The sequence below is a fragment of the Vitis vinifera genome, chromosome 1 (genome assembly GCF_030704535.1).
Source record: "Vitis vinifera cultivar Pinot Noir 40024 chromosome 1, ASM3070453v1".
Taxonomy (NCBI): domain Eukaryota; kingdom Viridiplantae; phylum Streptophyta; class Magnoliopsida; order Vitales; family Vitaceae; genus Vitis; species Vitis vinifera.
In genome coordinates, this window is record NC_081805.1 from 9,604,081 (window position 1) to 9,623,033 (window position 18,953).

Sequence of the window (18,953 nt, forward strand, 5' to 3'; positions counted from 1 at the left end):
TGCTTCCTTCCACCCATCCCATCTGCCGCCCCGGAGCAGCCCACTCGAGAGCGTGGGCAGAGGAACAACAAAAAAAAAATAATAATAATTCCCCCCCCAGAAAGCTCCTCTCCTCGGGTGGGGGTCTACAAATATGCCCCTCTTCGGTAGAGTTCACGAGTGCAAGGAATATGAACACTAGAATGAAAAGAAAGTGTGAATAGTGAGTGGAATGAAGTGAACTCTACCGAAGAACCAAAGAGACCCCCAAAAGGACACTAGTAAAATAAGAACTCACTCAAGCCAACAGATGAACACAAAGGCTCTATCCCTAAAAGAAAAACGCGTCTCAAAACGCCTCTAAGTTTGCACCAAGGATCCACACTCTCTCTAAGATGTCTCCAAAAGTGACCCAAGAGATCAACGTCAAAGATGAGTAACGGTCGAACCACCCTGGAGTACGAGATGAATACGCGATAAGCACCGGGTAACGAAGTGAGGAAAGCCGAGGACGAATGCAAAACCCTGAAGGTAAGATGTGCAATGCCAGTGGACATGAACGCCAGGAGTTGTGACCCAGGATGACAAGGCCAACTCTAAGCACTAAACTGAGAAAATAAAAGCTCTGGAAGCCAAACCAAAAAGCTAACTCTAAAAGTTAAACTAGAAAATAACAGCTCTGGAAGCCAGCCAAAAACTAACTCTAAAAGCTAAACTAGAAAACAACAACTCTGGAAGCCTAAACAAGATGACAGTGATGGCTCTAGAAGCCTAAATGAGATGACAGTGATGACTCTGGAAGCCTAAACAAGATGACGGTAACGACTCTGCAAGCCTAAACAAGATGACGGTAATGGCTCTGGAAGCCTAAACAAGATGACGGTGGTGGCTCTGGAAGCCTAAACAAGATGACGGTGGTGGCTCTGGAAGCCCAAACAAGATGATAGTAATGACTCTGGAAGCCTAAGCAAGATGATGATAATGACTCTGGAAGTCTAAACAAGATGACAGTAATGACTCTGGAAGCCTAAACAAGATGACGGTAACGACTCTGGAAGCCTAAACAAGATGATAGCAATGGCTCTGGAAGCCTAAACAAGACGACGGTAATGGATCTGGACGTCGAAACTAAAAAGTGATGATGATGACTCTGAACGTCAAACTGAGAAGTGATAACGACTCTGAACGCTGAAACCGAGGATGCGACTCTGAATGTCGATCTGAAAACCGATGATAGCTCTGAACGCCGAAACTGAGAGAAGTAGTGATGATGGCTCTGAACACCGAAACTGAGAAGTGATAACGACTCTGAACGCCGAAACCGAGAACGCGACTCTGAACGTCGATCTGAAAACCGATGACGACTCTGAACGCCGAAACTGAGAGAAGTGGTGATGATGGCTCTGAACACCGAAGCTGAGAAGTGATAACGACTCTGAACGCCGAAACCGAGAACGCGACTCTGAACGTCGATCTGAAAACCGATGACGACTCTGAACGCCGATCTGAAAACCGATGACGACTCTGAACGCCGAAACTGAGAGAAGTAGTGATGATGGCTCTGAACACCGAAGCTGAGAAGTGATAACGACTCTGAACGCCGAAACCGAGAACGCGACTCTGAACGTCGATCTGAAAACCGATGACGGCTCTGAACGCCGAAACTGAGAAGTGGTGATGGCTCTGAACGCCGAAGCTGAGAAGTGATAATGACTCTGAACGCCGAAACCGAGAACGCGACTCTGAACGTCGATCTGAAAACCGATGACGACTCTGAACGCCGAAACTGAGAGAAGTAGTGATGATGGCTCTGAACACCGAAGCTGAGAAGTGATAACGACTCTGAACGCCGAAACCGATGACGACTCTGAACGCCGAAACTGAGAGAAGTAGTGATGATGGCTCTGAACACCGAAGCTGAGAAGTGATAACGACTCTGAACGCCGAAACCGAGAACGCGACTCTGAACGTCGATCTGAAAACCGATGACGACTCTGAACGCCGAAACTGAGAGAAGTAGTGATGATGGCTCTGAACACCGAAGCTGAGAAGTGATAACGACTCTGAACGCCGAAACCGAGAACGCGACTCTGAACGTCGATCTGAAAACCGATGACGGCTCTGAACGCCGAAACTGAGAAGTGGTGATGATGGCTCTGAACACCGAAGCTGAGAAGTGATAACGAATCTGAACGCCGAAACCGAGAACGCGACTCTGAACGTCGATCTGAAAACCGATGACGGCTCTGAACGCCGAAACTGAGAAGTGGTGATGATGGCTCTGAACACCGAAACTAAAAAGTGATGGTGATGACTCTGAACGTCAAACTGAGAAGTGGCTCTGAACACTGAACTGAAAAATGTGACATGATGACTCTGAATATCGTAAACCGTGAATGAACGGCGGCTCCGTACGCCAGACTGCAAGGAAACAATGTGGGGGAAATACGCCCCAGTGTGGCATGCCGCTGCAAATCTCAAACTGCTATAAATGGCTAAAAGGGGCTCTACGAGTCTCGAACGATGCACCACTAAGCGATCATGTCAATAAAGAGCTCAGGAACAACGGTCAGTGAGGCGAATACAATATATCTCGGCCGAGTGATGGAGACTGCGACGGACATGTGAGAGAACGATCGCCTCCATGGCTAAATGAGGGAAATATGCCCCAGTATGGCATCGAATGTACCCGATCTGCCCTGATGACCCGAGAATAACACCATGGGGATGCATAAAAGACCTGATGTGTACCGCACTGAAATGATGACGTGGGGATCTAGGCACTCGACATAACCCCATCCGACTATATCAAAGGGTATGAATCTGGCTGAATGACTCAAAAGAGGCTCCTCAGAGTAGCCGGACAAAATGAGATCAAACATCGACCCGGCATGTATCTCATAACCGTGGATGATCATGTAAACCAGTGGGGATCTATAAATCTCGATCAAGATGGGGAATGTGCCCCAATGTGGCATCGAGAATGCAATACGTCGAAAAATCAGATGAGCTCAGGTCATCCATGCCTGGCTAGACGGCTCTCGATAGGCTCCACTAAGGAATCATCGTGAGGATAGCAAATATATCATCATCTCTACATACATCTCGCCAAATAAGGCTAGGCACGCGACTCCCTCATGATCTGTAAATCTCATCCGAACCGAAATATGCCCCTGTATGGCGTCGAAATGTATGATAAGTCGGAGATCAGATAGCATGGAATCATCTATCCTCGAACATGTGACCTCTGCGAAGATCCGTAAAACTCACCCAAAACGGAAATATGCCCCAGTATGGCATCAGGTGCGTGACAGGTCCGAAGAACAAATGTCATGAAATCATCCATCATCGCACATGCGACCTCCATGAAAGTCCGTAAATCTCATCCGAAACGGAAAATATGCCCCAGTATGGGCATCAGATGCACGACAGGTCAGAAATCGAGCGACACGAAATCATCTGTCATCGAACATGTAACAATGGTCGTCCGAATTCATAACTGAATCATGCACACATGCCCAAAATGTACCTCCCAGGTGGAGAGGCATGATGGAATCCAAGTGTCGAGAAGTGCGGACCCGGCTGTGTGGATCTCAGAGGCTCCGTAAGATAAACGATCATGTCCACGTCTCGATGAGCATCCAGTAAGTGATGGTCGCGCAAGTCCGTGAGGATCCATGAACCTCTAAATGAAATGGGATATGCCCCAGTGTGGTACCAGAGGTATGATAGGTCAAAAATCAGGTGACACCAAATCAATCATCATCAAACTCACGATCCTGGTAATCCGAACACAACTGAATCAGACCTACACCTCAAAGAGGCGACTCCCAGAAGAAGAAGCATGACAATATCTAAATATCAACTAGATCTCAATCACCTGTCCAAGTAGAGGCTGCTGAAGACGACATCTGATCCCATGGCCTCAGGGTGGTCTTAAGACACAGGACGTAACGTAGGCCAAGGTGATAGGGTGATAGAAACGAGAGAAAACTAGGCTCAAATACCCAATGATCAAAACTCATGCCCTCATATATGAAATGCAACATGTATAGTGAACCCCACGAGCCATGGACCTGAGGATGCCTAAAGTGAATATGATATCGATAAGGAGACAAATGAAACGGGATGAACTGATAGTGATATGTGCAATGATGATGCGAAATGAGCATCGAACCTGAGATGGGTCGCTGTAAGGAGAGAATAAGATGCGAAGGGAATGAGATGAATCACAAGCAACGATAAAAACGATGGCGATACAATGAATACGTGAAGAAAAGTGGTGATCGACCTAGATCAAACATGAAATGAAGTCACATCAATAATGAACGTAATGATGGAAAGGACAATGACTCGGAGTCCTTAGGAGAAGGTCACTCATCTCTCTCACAAATAGATATGACGAAGCAATACAAATAACATGGGATCTCAGAGAGCTCACATACGAACTCCCAATAACGAACATACTCGATAAAAATGACCCCCAGACATCGATATACATACCCAATGATCGAGAACACTATGCACATACACACATGTGCTAATAATAGTAATAATGAATTTTTTTTTTTTTTTTTTTTTTTTTTTTTTTTTTTTTTTTTTTTACATATATACAAATACGCGTACCCTGAACGTGAACAAATGAACCCCAAAGATGATATCGATAACAAATGAACACACCCCCAAGTGATAAGGCAACCCAAAACTCTCTCTAACGAGATGACCTTCTCAAACTAAGGATCTCTAAACCAATGTCCGTGAGATAGATGGTGGAAATGATGTGACTATCCTCCATGTGATGAACTGAGGAGGCTCACCACTCAGGGTGGAGAGAATATGAGGCAAACAAATAGTAGATAGGATAAAGAAGAAGAGATGAATAACACAACCAATAAGATGAGATGAAAATGCAGAGGTGCAGTGATAGGAAAAAATGATGAGAAAAACATGCCCCTAGGTCCAAGGCTCATGAAACTACCAAACAATGCATGCATACATTAAAGGGCCCCTATCCCGGTGTGAAAATGTGAGCAAGGCGATAAGAAAGAAAGGCTATAATACGCATGTGAGGCTCAATGGGCTAGCAACGGACTATGTATCACAAAGGAATAACAAGGTAATGGCTAACCGAAATGATGGCCACCCATCCTGCGACCATGGTCTCAAACATAGTACCTCTTTAGCTGATCCACATTGGTTGGCTCTGAAAATCGGTTTCCATCTAAATCCATCAACCATGCAGCGCCCTCTGGGGTCAACTCCCTGATGAAATAAGGTCCGCTCCAGTTGGGTCTGAACTTCCCTCTAGGATCTCTGATCAATCCCCTGATGACTTTCAGAACTAAGTCACCTATCTGTAATGGTCTGGGCTTGACCCGCTTTTTGAAAGCGCGGGCCATCTTCCTCTGATACGCACGAACATGGTCTGCTGCTCTCAATCTCCTCTCATCTAGGAGATTGAGCTGATCAAATCGAGCCTGAGCCCAATCTGCCTCGGGAATCTGCTGCTCTAGTGCTACTCTCAACGAACCCATCTCAATCTCAACGGGTAGCATCGCCTCCATGCCATATACCAAGGAGTAGGGTGTGGCGCCTGTAGAGGTGCGAAAAGAAGTCCGATAAGCCCATAATGCAAATGGGAGCTTCTCTGACCAATCCCGAGAAGTCTCGACCATCCTCCGTAATATCCTCTTGATATTCTTATTCGCGGCCTCTACTGCTCCGTTCGTCTGCGGCCTGTACGCAGACGACCTATGATGCCGGATGCCGTATCTCTGTACTAAGGTGTCAACCTCTGCTCTGAAATGTACTCCTCTGTCTGAAATCAACTCATGAGGGACTCCATAGCGATAGATAATGTGTGATCTGATGAAACTAGCAACTCCAGACGATGTCAATCTCGCATACGAAGCGGCCTCCACCCACTTGGTGAAGTAATCGATGGCGACCAGGATGAACTCATGACCACTGGAAGATTTCGGTGAAATCTTCCCGATGATATCAATACCCCAGATGGAAAATGGCCATGGTGAAGTCAGTGCGTGCAGCTCGGAGGGCGGCACGTGAATGAGATCTCCGTGTATCTGACACTCGGGACACCTCTGAACAAACTGGCAGCAATCTGTCTCCATGGTCAACCAGAAGTATCCTGTCCTCATGATCTTACGAGCCAACATATGTCCTCCCATATGTGGTCCGCAGACTCCCGCATGAACCTCTCTCATCACCCGATCGGCAGAGGTGCGGTCCAAACATAATAGTAGCATCCCATCAGGCGATCGTCTATACAATGTCTCGCCACAGATGACGAATCGGGTAGCCAACTGTCTCAATGCTCTCTTCTCCTTGGCCGTGGCAGCCTCAGGATATACGCCAAGTCTCAAAAAGTGATATATGTCGTGATACCATGGCAAACCATCATCTGGCTCTACATCATCGATCAAGCAACAGTAAGCAGGAGCAGACCTCGACTCGATCAACAAAGGTCGAACAGTGGCATCAACGGGAATATCGATCATGGAAGCTAGAGTAGCTAAAGCATCAGCAAACTGGTTCTGCACTCTAGGCAGATGGGTATATCTCAAATCATCAAATCTCCCAACCAGTAGCTCCAAATATGCATGATAAGGCTTAAGCTTCACATCTCTAGTCTTCCACTCGCCCTGAATCTGTCTCAATACCAGATTGGAGTCACCAAACACCTCCATCTGTCTAATCCCAAGCTCGAGAGCTGTCTCTAATCCCAAGATACAAGCCTCATACTCAACAATGTTGTTCGTGGCAGGGTGTCGATCCGAGAATGCCAAACGAACTGATCTGGGAATGTGATCACCGTGAGGGGATATCAACAAGACGCCTATCCCATATCCGGAATGGTTGGCCGCGCCATCAAAGTACATGCGCCAACCTGACAGACTAGTCACAGCAGCGACATCCTCGTCTGGAAAATCATCGTCAATAGCTCTGGCATCAGAAACTGGTAATGAGGCTAGATGATCTGCTACAATGCTCCCTCTGATGGACTTCTGAGTGACATAATGGATGTCAAACTCAGTAAGAAGTACCAGCCATCTCATAAGGCGACCAACCAGAGCGGGTCTGTCAAACAAATATCTCAGAGGATCCAAGCGAGATATCAAATGCACGGAATACTCGGTCATGTAATGTCTCAATCGGCGAGTGGCCCAAACCAATGCCAAACAATAACGCTCAATCATGACATATCTCGTCTCGTAGTCTAACATCCTCTTACTCATATAATAAATGGCTCGATCCTTGCCCGAAGCATCGAGCTGAGCTAACATGCATCCCAAAGCCACGTCTGAGACAGACAAGTATAGGAGTAGAGGACGGCCTGGTGTAGGAGGCGCCAACACTGGAGGCGACAACAAGTACTCTCTGATCCTCTCAAATGCGCGCTGACACTGATCATCCCAAACAGTAGGTTGACTCTTCCTCAAGAGTCGGAAAATGGGCTCACAAATGTCTGTCAATCTGGCAATGAATCTGCTGATGTACTGAAGTCTGCCCAGGAAGCCTCTGACCTCCCTTTCGGTCCTCGGTGCAGGCATGTCAAGGATGGCTCTAATCTTGTCCGGATCTACCTCTATGCCTCGCTCACTGACCATGTATCCCAAGAGTTTCCCAGAAGTCACTCCGAAGGTGCACTTCTTGGGATTCAGTCTCAATCTGAACTGTCTGATCCTCTCAAAGAACCTCTCCAAGGCTGCTAAGTGATCTGATCTACCTCGGGATTTCACTATCATGTCGTCTACATAAACCTCGACATCCCGATGCATCATGTCATGGAAGAGGGTGGTCGCTGCTCTCTGATATGTGGCTCCTGCGTTCTTCAATCCGAATGGCATGACTCTATAGCAATAAGTGCCCCACTCGGTAATGAAGGACGTCTTCTCCATGTCCTCTGGAGCCATCAAGATCTGACTGTACCCAGAAAATCCGTCCATAAAGGACAACATCGAATGACCTGCCGTACTGTCAACTAGCATGTCGATGTGTGGAAGAGGAAAATCATCCTTAGGACTGGCCTTGTTGAGATCTCGGAAATCAACACAGACTCTCACCTTGCCGTCCTTCTTGGGAACAGGGACGACATTGGCCAGCCACTCCGGGTACTCAACCACTGATAAGAATCCTACACTAAGCTGCTTCTGGATCTCTTCTTTCACCTGCAAGCTCCAACGAGGGTGCAATCGTCTCAACTTCTGCTTAACCGGTCGGGCCCGGGGCAGAAGTGGCAAACGATGCTGGACGATAGATGAATCAAGGCCTAGCATGTCCTCATAGGACCATGCGAAAACGTCCAAGTATGCTCTGAGCAACTGGATGAGGCTGTCCCTCTCATCTGTAGATAGATCTGACCCGATCCTCAACTCCCTAGGCTGATCTGTAGTGCCAAAATCAACAATCTCCGTGTCTCCTACAGCAGGTGAAACCCTCTGATCAACGGGATCCGAATCGGAAACAGAAGATGAGTCATCATCTGAGTCATGCTGTGCAATCTCATCATCAATATCAAAAATCTGTGATGTGGGTGAAGATGGTGCAGATAAATCAATATCACAAGAGACAGGCAAATACTCAAAAATGCTCAAATCCATAGATGGAACATCGGAAACGATGTCAGAACGGGAGACGAACCCCGACAGAACGTCAAATGAAAGAGGTGGGTCCACAGAGTCGGACGCTCCCTCAACAATGCCAACATGGCTATCAATCAAATCATAAAAAACTATAGGGTCCTCAACAGACTCCAGAGCAGGGGCAGTCACGCTCTCCTCGGCAAGCTCGATGGCGGATACCCCGAAAAGATCGAATGATGAAGCAAGCCCAGGATGAACAGTCTCCTCAATCTGGCTCATGCTCAGGGCGAGCATCTCGTCGATGTACTCGTCGTGTGGGGCGGCTCCGTCCACTACGTCCCCGACCTCATCAAAGGTCCCATGCTCATCGGTCTCGTCCGGGAAGCAAAGCGTCATAAGGCTAGTGCGATCTGGAGAAGAAGGAGCAATCAACACAGAAGTCGAAGGACCAGGGGCTCCGTCTCCCAATCGTAACTGCTGGACAAGGCGCTGAAGCTCAACCTCCTGGGTGGTACTAAGTCCGCCAATGATCACGTCTGCGCGGGTCAATGGCTCTGATGCCCTCACAAAGTAATCAGATAAGCTCATGGTGTATGGGCGAAGAGGATAGTCGAAAGGTGTATGAGTCAGCCGAGCCCTCACTCTCTCCTTGCGCAAGCGCGCCATATAGAGATAATCGGCCTCAGTGGGGATGAACCCGAGTCCGAACGGTACGTCATGATCAGGGATGGCTATGAACTCGCTCGGTCCATGCTGACGTCGGCCCAACCCCATGCCGGGTAGATAGGACATGCTCCGCATAATATCGAGCACCACTGTGCTCCCATGCTGGTCAAAGGACATGGCCACAAAATCTCGGCAGAAATCCTCTATCTCTACGGTCTGCACCTCATCGAAGGTGAATCCAGTCAGAAAAAGATCATCATCAGTGTGACTAATCTCGAGCACAGGCTCAGCAGCAATGAACATGTCTCCCACAGACTGCACCACGACGACCTGACCATCGTGAATAAACTTCACCTTCTGATGAAAGGAAGAAGGAATGGCCCCGGCTCGGTGGATCCATGGTCGGCCCAAAAGCAGGTTAAAGGATGTAGGAATCCTTAAAACCTGGAATATAGCGACAAAAGTGGCCGGACCGATCAGTAACTCGATCTCCAATGTACCCATGACCTCCCTCCGAGTACTGTCATATGCGCGAACGGTCTGAGTAGAGGGACCGAAATCAGAAGGAGCGTATCCAAGGGCGATGGCAGTGGCAAGAGGACATACGTTCAGGGCCGAGCCATTGTCCAAAAGGACAGATGGAACTCGGCGGCCTGAACAACCGACAGATATGTAGAGCGGGCGAGTGTGGTCTGAGCCCTCCGGTGGCAAGTCATCATCGGAAAAGACAATACAAGTGGCTCTGCCAGCCGTCATCATATGAATGAGTCCCTCGGGAGTGGTCGTGGTATCAACTCTGATCTGGCTCAGAGCTCGAGTCAGTGCATCCCGATGAGTACTGGAGGACGCTAAAAGGCTCCAGATAGAAATATGAGCCTGAGTGCTCTGCAACTGCCTCAAAATCTCGTCATCCTCTGCTCTGACCTCCTCATGGGAAGCAGATGTACCCTCAACTGGCCTAGCTGCCGCGGGAGGTGGCTGTCGCATCACTCTACCCCCTCGGAGGATATACTGGATGTCCGGAGTCTGAGAAATATCAACATGTGGAGCTCGAACCTCCTCAACACCTGGGATCAGAATGTACGGCGCCTGAACGCTATAGCGTGTGAATGTCAAAGGCTCGGAAGTGGTAGTCTGTACAGACGCTGCCTCATGAAATAATCGAAATGGAGCAGGCATCTGTGGCTCTAGAGTCACCCCACTCGTCTCATAAATCCCAGCTGGCATGATAGGCTCTGGGTCTGGATCATCCCAACTCAACATATGGACATGATCATCAGTCTCATCAAAGTCCAAGAAATGAATACCACCAGCTGGTGGAGGAACTGCATGTGTGGTGTGGGTCGGCAACGGGTTTGTGGTCACACTCGGCTGGCCCAAGTGTACCAAACCCTGGTCTATCAGATCCTGAATAGCGTGCCTCAGAGCGGTGCATCGATCGGTCTCATGTCCAGGCCCCTGATGATAAGCACAGTGTAAATCCATCCTGAACTGAGCTGGAATCGGCTGAGGTAGTGGCCGAGGGGTGAGAGCAGTCAATAAACCAGCCTCCGTAAGCTTCCGAAGAGCCTGGCTCAACGGCATGCCTATCTGCGAGAACTGCCTCTGCGTCCTCAAAGCAAACAGAGCAGAAGTCTGCTGGGCTCCAGGTCGGGGATAAGGCGCCGCAGGTCTCGCGGTGAACTGAGCAGCGTAGCATGGCTGCCCTGTGGCTGTGTAGGAGACCGCGGGTCTCTCAATGCCCTGAGTGGCATAAGAAGGTAAAACCAATGTCTGCGGCATGTGTGTCTGATCATAAACCGGACGAGGTGTCCGTGGCCTGTACTGATGAGATGCATAGGAAGAATGAGGCTCAGAAAACTGTGGGATCGGCTGATGGCGTCTGAAAGGCCTCTGACTGGATGAACTGATAGCGCCAACCTCTGTCGGTCTCGGTCCTATGAATGGTTTCTTCCCCTTAACATCACTAGGGGAAGAATCTGCCCATAAACCTCTCGTGATGCCGTCCTCGACATCATACAAAGCCATAACCAGAGACCCAAAATCTGTGAACGGGGCCCCAACCACATGTCTGGCGATCCTCGGCTGTAGGCTCCTCAAAACCATCTGAATCTGGTCTCTCTCTGATGGTCTATCCACTATCTCAGCTATCTTCCCGCGCCAGCGGGAAATGAAAGAAGAAACGGACTCCTCTGTCCTCTGCCTCAGAGCCTCGAGCTCTCTCCTCGATACGTCTACAACAGTGTTAAACGAAAACTGTCGTAGGAACTCCTGGGCCAAGTCATCCCATGTACGGCGTCTCGAGGACTCCAGAGACGCAAACCAGCGCTGAGCCGCCCCACTCAGAGATAGGGGGAAAAGGGTGATCATCTGAGGCTCGTCTAGTCCATGAGCCCTCATCACGGTGCTATAAAGTCTGAGGTGGAGGCGCGGACAACCAATACCAGTGTACCTCTCAATATCTGGCATCCTGAACTTAGCCGGTAAACTGGCTACCGGCATACCCCCAAAATCATCCCAAACGACGGATCCATCTGACACTCTCATCTGTCTCATACACTGCTCGATGCGGTCCATGCGCGCATGCGTGTCATCAGCGACAACGGCCTGGGCGACTGCGGGTGGAGCGATCTCAGAATGCCCGTGTAATACATATGGTGATGCCTGGTGCACTGAAGGAACGGGTGGGGGTGGTGGAGGTGGGTGTGAGTCATATGGCGTCTCATCCTGAACTGTCGGTGGTCTACCCTGCTGACCACTGATCTCCTGCCTGAGGCCAGCCAAAGCCTCCTGGATAGAAGCCATAGCGGCCGTGAACTGATCGACCGTGACGACCTGCTGATCCATATCTGGTGTATCTGAAACCCGAACTAATCTGCCCTCTACTCTGATCCACGAAACTATACCCAGACTGAGAGTAAAAATCCTGATCCTGAAAGCACTCCTCCTCTGCTCTGATCCACAAAGGTATATCAAGACAAGGAACAAAGGTCCGATCCTACAAAGCACGAAGAACGGAATAAGGATATGGCTCGGGGAATGTATAGAAGAAAAGATAATCTGAACAGGAACAAGCAAAGCATCCAAATGAAGATGAGCGGTCCGACCGTACTCAAACTCGTCATGATCTCAGTGCACTCTCAACTGGAGACTAAACAGAGGGAAAATCGGATCCAAAACTGCGGCTACAGAGGCACGGAAAGCCCTCAGATGCACCCACGTGTAAGGAGGGAATCCTAATCGAAGGATCTACGGCTCAACCTACAAGGTCAAGGTGGCTCTAAATGGATAAGGGTGGACTTTAAAATATCCCTAGCAGAAGCGATCATACCCTCCGGCGGTACGCAACCCTCTGCACGCCTCCGAAGAGACGGGGCGCTTCCATGCAAGGTGGTCATCACCTCCACACATGCACTACCTCGCATCCCAGGGGGTTTCCTATGGTGAAACCTCTCAAACTCTCAACACTCAATAGTCGGCTAGAGTGCATAGTGAATGGTGTGGGTGCATCCGAAACCCTAAGAAGCTAAAGCAGGATATGAAACACACTGGCCACACAAATATCCATGAAACCTAGCTCCGGGCTATACAGGTCTTCAATGATCGGACTCCAATTGACATCAAAGTGTCGCTCTCCTCCAGAATGCTCCCGTGCATCGATATAGCCCGTCGCTAGACCCTACTCCTAATCTCTGGCTCGGTCAGAGAGCAAGCACACAGAAGGTCTCACACTTGCAATAGTGAGAACCGGGATGAAAGGGATGACCGAAACCAAGAGAGTTGGAGGTAAGGGGATATATATGCGGCCCACATGGACAAGCAACATGCAATCAAGTAGAAGAAAGGCAGTCATGCGACATGCAGTCAGGCAGAGTACAGGATATATCACTCATGTCCACACAAAAAGCTACGACTATCAGGATGAATAGCGATATGAACATCATGCTCAAAAGACGATCAAGATAATATGCCAGTCAGAGAAAACAACATAGCCAGCTGAGTGATGTACAGCGGTGAGTGTATGCATGTGAAGTGATCAGAATAATCATGGCAAAATCAGGATCAATGTGCTAAGCAATACGAAATGATCAATCAATATAGTCAGCATGTCAAAATCTCAAATGAATATATCAATGAAGCATAGAGAAAATAGCTATCTCGGAATCCTCTATCAATACGAATCAATCATCATAATCAGCATGTCAAATATCTCAAACAAATATATCAATGAAGCACAAAGAAAATCACTATGTCGGAATTTCCAATCAAGATAATCGACCAATCCAATCAATCATGTCAATGTCCCAAGCAAAAACTCGGGAACCCTCAATGTGCAATCAAGAAGTGAGTACCCACTGATAGACTCATCAAAAGCCATGTTTGCTTCATCTTAAGTTCAAGCTTGACCCTCTAAATTTTCCCCAGTGGAGTCGCCATTTTGTGGACCCCGCATTTTGGCTCATGCGTTTTCCACTCGATGGCGAGCTCGATTTTAATTTAAAAAATTGATCTTTATTGATTAAGAAAATGACTTGGAGTCGCCACTTATTTTTGTTTTATTTTTAAAAAGGGTAAACAAAATAAGAAAGAAAAACCCTAAGTGTGACTCCTTACTTTGGAAAAGGTGGTCTGTGAAAAACCGGATCGAGTTCGGGGGTCAGGTTACTTATTAGGAAGGTACGGTAAAAATCCGTAGCACCCTTCTAAATCCCTAAAAACAGGTCTCTACTAATAAAATGAAGCAATCATGGCAGTGGACTAGTAGATCAATGAGTACCCAGAATAAATCATGCACACGTGAGAATCAAAATATGCTTGGACAATTACCAGAGTGAAAGTAGGTGCGTACCTGGGCGACGAGCCACCATGCGCTATCAAGAGAGAGGTTAGTGCACAATTAAGAAAATATAGCATGCATGTCGGAGAGCAGGATAAATAAATCACGTGTGACAAACAAATCAATCAATTATAAAATCACGTATGTGGGGCCCCCACCAAAGCCCGATTGATCTTGCACGAATTAATCTCACAAATTCCATTATTCTGAAATTATGAAAATGACATTCATGCTTATTAAAATTAAGAGGAGCGGAAGATTGTTTGAAAACCAGAACATAATTAAAACTATTTGAGAGAAAATTGGATTTTCGAAATTTATTTGAAAAAAATGGAATCTCGAAGGTTATTTAAAAATTGAAGTATTGAGAATTAAATTCAAGAATTGGAATTTTGGAAATTGAAATTGAAAGAAATTAGAATTTTTAAAATTATTTGAGAGTTGGAACTATGAAAATTAAATTATGAAAATTGGAACCTTGGAAATTATTTGAAGGTGGAATTTTTTTAAAAGAAATAAATAAAATGATGATAACCATAAATAAATAAATAAATACATGTGAAAATTGAAATTTTGGAAATTGGAGACTAAATTCAAAAATTGGAAAATAGGAATTTTGATGAATTATTTAAAGATAGGATTTTAAAAATAAAATAATAATAATAATGAAAATAGTAATTATTAAATAAATAAATGTAAAAATTAAAATTTTAGAAATTGGAATGTTGAAAATTATTTGAGAGTTTGGAGCTATGAAAATTGGACTATTGAAAATTATTTGAAAGTGGAATTTTTGAAAAATAAATAAATAAATAAGATAATAATAATAAATAAAATGAGAATTAAATAAATGAATGTGAATATTAAAAATTTTTGAAATTAAAAATTAAATTTGGAAGTTGGAAAATTAGAATTTCAAAAATTGGGAATTAAATATTAAATTGAGAAAATGAAGTTTGAAAAATTAATTTTAAAAGAATTCAGAATTTTAAAAATTAAATTAAGACATCAACATATGAAAGAATTAAAAAAAGAAAAAAATTTGAGATTGGTAGTGGGTTGGTCTTGTCGGTGGTGATGATGGAAATTGCAACATGGAATGATGGTTGGCTTTTATGGATAAAAAAAGAGAAAAACATTTGACTAAGGATGAAAACTGGAAATTGAGACTTTCAATGGCACTCTCATTAAATGCTACTCCCAAAATCAAAGGCAAACTAAAGTCAGCATTGGTGGCGTTTTATGAGAGAGATAAGTTTCATGTTCCTGCTGCGCAGACTTGCTGGCGTCCTCTCGTCTCTGCACAGCTCCGCCAAGTACTCCAGCCGAGATCTTCTTGTCCCTTCACAAAAATACATCAGCGTGTCTTCCTCCCCCGAGAACTATATGGACCAGCTTCTCCCGTCCAAAGAGGCGAAAATCCTTGGCTTTGACGGACGACGGCGACGCTGTTTTATCAGGATCGGAAACGGAGTTGGACGATGACGAATCATGGCCTTGCAACTCGTCGGTGATATTTTCCAGCGAGGATTCAGATGCGGCTCTCGAACCTTTGGCATGTTCAGCCATTTTTATCGGACTGGGACCCGAGACGCAGTTCTATCATGTCGGCGAAACGAGAGGGGGAGTTGATATTTCGGGGACAAAAACAAGATTCCGGTGAATGAAAATGGAGTTGAGAGAGTGGCGACGATGGAAAGAGAAATGAGTTCATATTAGTGGAAAAAAACATATACAGAGTCAAAACCAAACTGCAACCCATATCTCTGGTGTCTCATGATGGATAAGACGAAGGCCTTTATCAGTTTCTCAAGCCGGATCCATGGAACAGAGAAAGAACCAACAGCACAAGTGTATAAACGAACACATAAAGCAACAAAGACATCCAATAGAATGATACCCAGAATAAAAAATATGGTTCACAATGAACGTACCTGGAGTGCTTCCTGGAGTCGGATTTGCTCCCCCTCTACTCAGCTTTTCTGCCTCTGCCTCCAGCCAAGCCCCCCCTCTGCAGATCCCCTCTTCTTCTCTTTTTCTCTTCTTCTTTTCTTTTTCTCAGTCTTCCTCAGCAAGCCACCCCTTGCTTCCTTCCACCCATCCCATCTGCCGCCCCGGAGCAGCCCACTCGAGAGCGTGGGCAGAGGAACAAAAAAAAAATAATAATAATAATTCCCCCCCCAGAAAGCTCCTCTCCTCGGGTGGGGGTCTACACAAGGCTTTGTGGAATTTTATTCCTTCAAAATCAAGTGTTCATGTAAGGTAGTATGGGATACATGATTATTAATGAATGATTAAGCATGTAGGGCAAGGGTGGGTGCCAAGCTCCTTTCTCGTCAGACCTTTCTGGTGAAAAAGGAAAATTGAGAGATACATAAAGCCTTGGTTCAGAAAGGTGAGAAGGGTTGTCAAATTGCCTAACATACCCTTTGTCTGGCCCACCTGACACGAAATCATGACAGGCTTTGCTTTTCAATGCACATGCGTGTCAGGATATAAAACCAACCACGGGACAATTGTGTGTTGGCCGAATATTTATTCCGTATAACTTACATAATATACGGAAATGATATAAGATATTAAAACACCAAAATACCTATTCATTTTTCACATAATTTTTTTTGGTATTTATTGCATTACTATTTATGCTACCATAATAATTTTATTTTAATTATTTAAAATTTTTATTGTTTTTTAAAACTTTTTTTATATAAATAATTGGAAATCAATATTATTTTCTATTTTAGATTATAAATAAAGAAAAATTAGGTTCAAAAACTATTTTAAAAAATACTTTCTAAAAAAAATGGTAATATGATATATATTTTTTATATTTTCTTTTTGAAAAAATATTTAGTTAAAAAATGAAAATTATTTTTAAAAATAAAAATTGAAAACCTTGTTCAATGTTATTTTTTATATGAAAATAATAAAAAGAATTAAATTTCATTCATTGATTATCCATTAAATTTTATATGAAAAATTTTTATCATTATTTATAATAAGAGTAAAAAGATTTAATATCTTTTAAAAAAAAGTTAGAAATGAGTAATACTTAATAGGGAATAGAAAAGCGAAAAAAAAATTGAAATTTACACTCATTATGTGCCTATATAGGGGTTAAGGGTATTTTAGGAATTAATGAAGGATAATATCTTTCAACTTAATTTTTACACTTTAATTGGGTTTTGAACTTAAATGTGCATGAAGTATGAATCTTAGATCAATTTTAGGTCCATCTCACCACAAAACACAATTCTCCCTCTAACTTATGCTTTTACTTTTCTTTTTCTTTTTTTAAGTTTGAAGATTTTTATAAAAAAAGGGTAATGATTTTAAAAATTATCAGAAATTTCAAAGTATTATGAAAATTTTACTAATCACATTTTAAAATTTTTTAAAAAAATATACGGTAAAATATATATATATATATATATATATATATATATATATATATATATATATATATATATTATTCTATATATTTTTATATAAAAAGTTCATATTTTAAAAAATAAAAAATTAGAAGGAATATTTGATCCAACGCTTACTTAATAGTTTCATAAGTTTTGGTGTTTTGGAATATCAAAAAATATATTAAATTTTTTTTTTCAAATAATTGATCTTTAAATATCTCTCTTAATTATTTATTTTCAGATATTTGAGAATATGTCAAATAATAATGTGTATAAATTCATTTTTTTCAAATATTTTTATATTAATTATATAAAATAAGAAAAAATAATAATTAATCTTATAATCAAGTGGAATATTAACAGGTTTAATCAAGTGTTTGATGAAGGGAGTTGAGCTAGACTAGTGAATGTTTTTTGAAAAGTCAAACAATTACAATTAAAGAAATGAAGGGAAATGAAGGGGAGGGAACGATTAGAGTTAGGATTAAGGTTTGATGGTGAAGGTGGATGTAAAAAGGATAAAAAAAAAGTGAACAATTTTAACTTTTCATAAATTTTGATGACTATATTTAATAATAATTTCAATGAAAATTATCCTAATTATTCATTTTCTTTAAAAGTATATATATATAAAAAAAAAAGCTCTCAACAGTCATTTTGTCCAAAGTCATACATAATAATTTTTAAAATAAATCTCAATTTTTTCCTTTCAAAAAAAATATATTTTTCTTAATTTTATAATAAAATCTCTTCTTCTTTTTTTTTTTTTCTAACCTTTCTCATTACTTTTAATTTATTTTTTTTTAGTTTTCTTAATAATTCCTTTTATTAATAAAAAAAAAAAAAAAAACTTTTTTCTCAATATTTTCTTTTCAAAATCTTTTAGCAAAATTAAAGTGATCTAAAAGAAGAAGAGATGTATATGGAAGGGATCTAAAAGAATACATTTTAATCGAAGATTTTTTATTTTAGAGTTCACATTCCAACTTTAGACTCAGAGAAAGAGATAATGATTCATAACCCTAAGTCAAGGAGTAAAGTTTACTAAGATCATATTACATTTTTACACCAATCATCATCTAGCATTTAAATCTAAGCTAGAAAAGAAGTTGGAGGGAGTGGATATACTATATAGAAGGTTGTCCAACCAGTATAAAAAGGACCGTTTGCGCTCTCTCTCTCTCTCTCTGTTCGAAGATCCACTCTTGTTCACCCCTAATCTGACAAATTTGAAAGAAGTAATATAAATGAGTATGAGTGATTTTGGATAAATGTTTTAATCGACTATATTCAAACAATTTGAACTTGGAAGATGAAATCTGAATCAGTTTGGCTTTTCATATCACCCTCAAATCCTAGTGGAAACTTTTGTTGAGAAGATCAAGTAATGTAATTTCTTTCCGGAGTGTTCCCAAGTCCTAACCGGGTTTCAAATTATGGATGGTGACCAGG

At 43.4% G+C, this 18,953-nt stretch overlaps 1 protein-coding gene across 1 annotated transcript; it reads right to left on the reverse strand.

Moving 5' to 3' along the window:
• Window positions 1–2,510: 2,510 nt before the first annotated feature.
• Window positions 2,511–16,475, reverse strand: LOC109122316 (uncharacterized). Its single transcript, XM_059736670.1, has 6 exons — window positions 16,020–16,475; window positions 8,243–12,246; window positions 6,195–6,511; window positions 4,157–4,270; window positions 3,509–3,664; window positions 2,511–2,627 (listed from the first exon to the last, which is right to left on the reverse strand). Exons 2-6 carry the CDS (start codon window positions 12,093–12,095, stop codon window positions 2,511–2,513), a joined length of 4,557 nt encoding a protein of 1,518 aa, XP_059592653.1. The 5' UTR covers window positions 12,096–12,246; window positions 16,020–16,475.
• Window positions 16,476–18,953: the final 2,478 nt, after the last annotated feature.

What these genes read in the sequence shown, in the direction of transcription:
- LOC109122316 (XM_059736670.1), bottom strand. Translation starts at nt 12,095, where the DNA reads ATGGATCAGCAGGTCGTCACGGTCGATCAGTTCACGGCCGCTATGGCT. An exon ending in TTCATCTATCGTCCAGCATC is followed by an intron (nt 6,512 to 8,242) that starts GTTTGCCACTTC and finishes CTGATGCTTTAG; the next exon opens with CTACTCTAGCTTCCATGATC. An exon ending in CATGCCTCTCCACCTGGGAG is followed by an intron (nt 2,628 to 3,508) that starts GTACATTTTGGG and finishes TCCCTCATTTAG; the next exon opens with CCATGGAGGCGATCGTTCTC.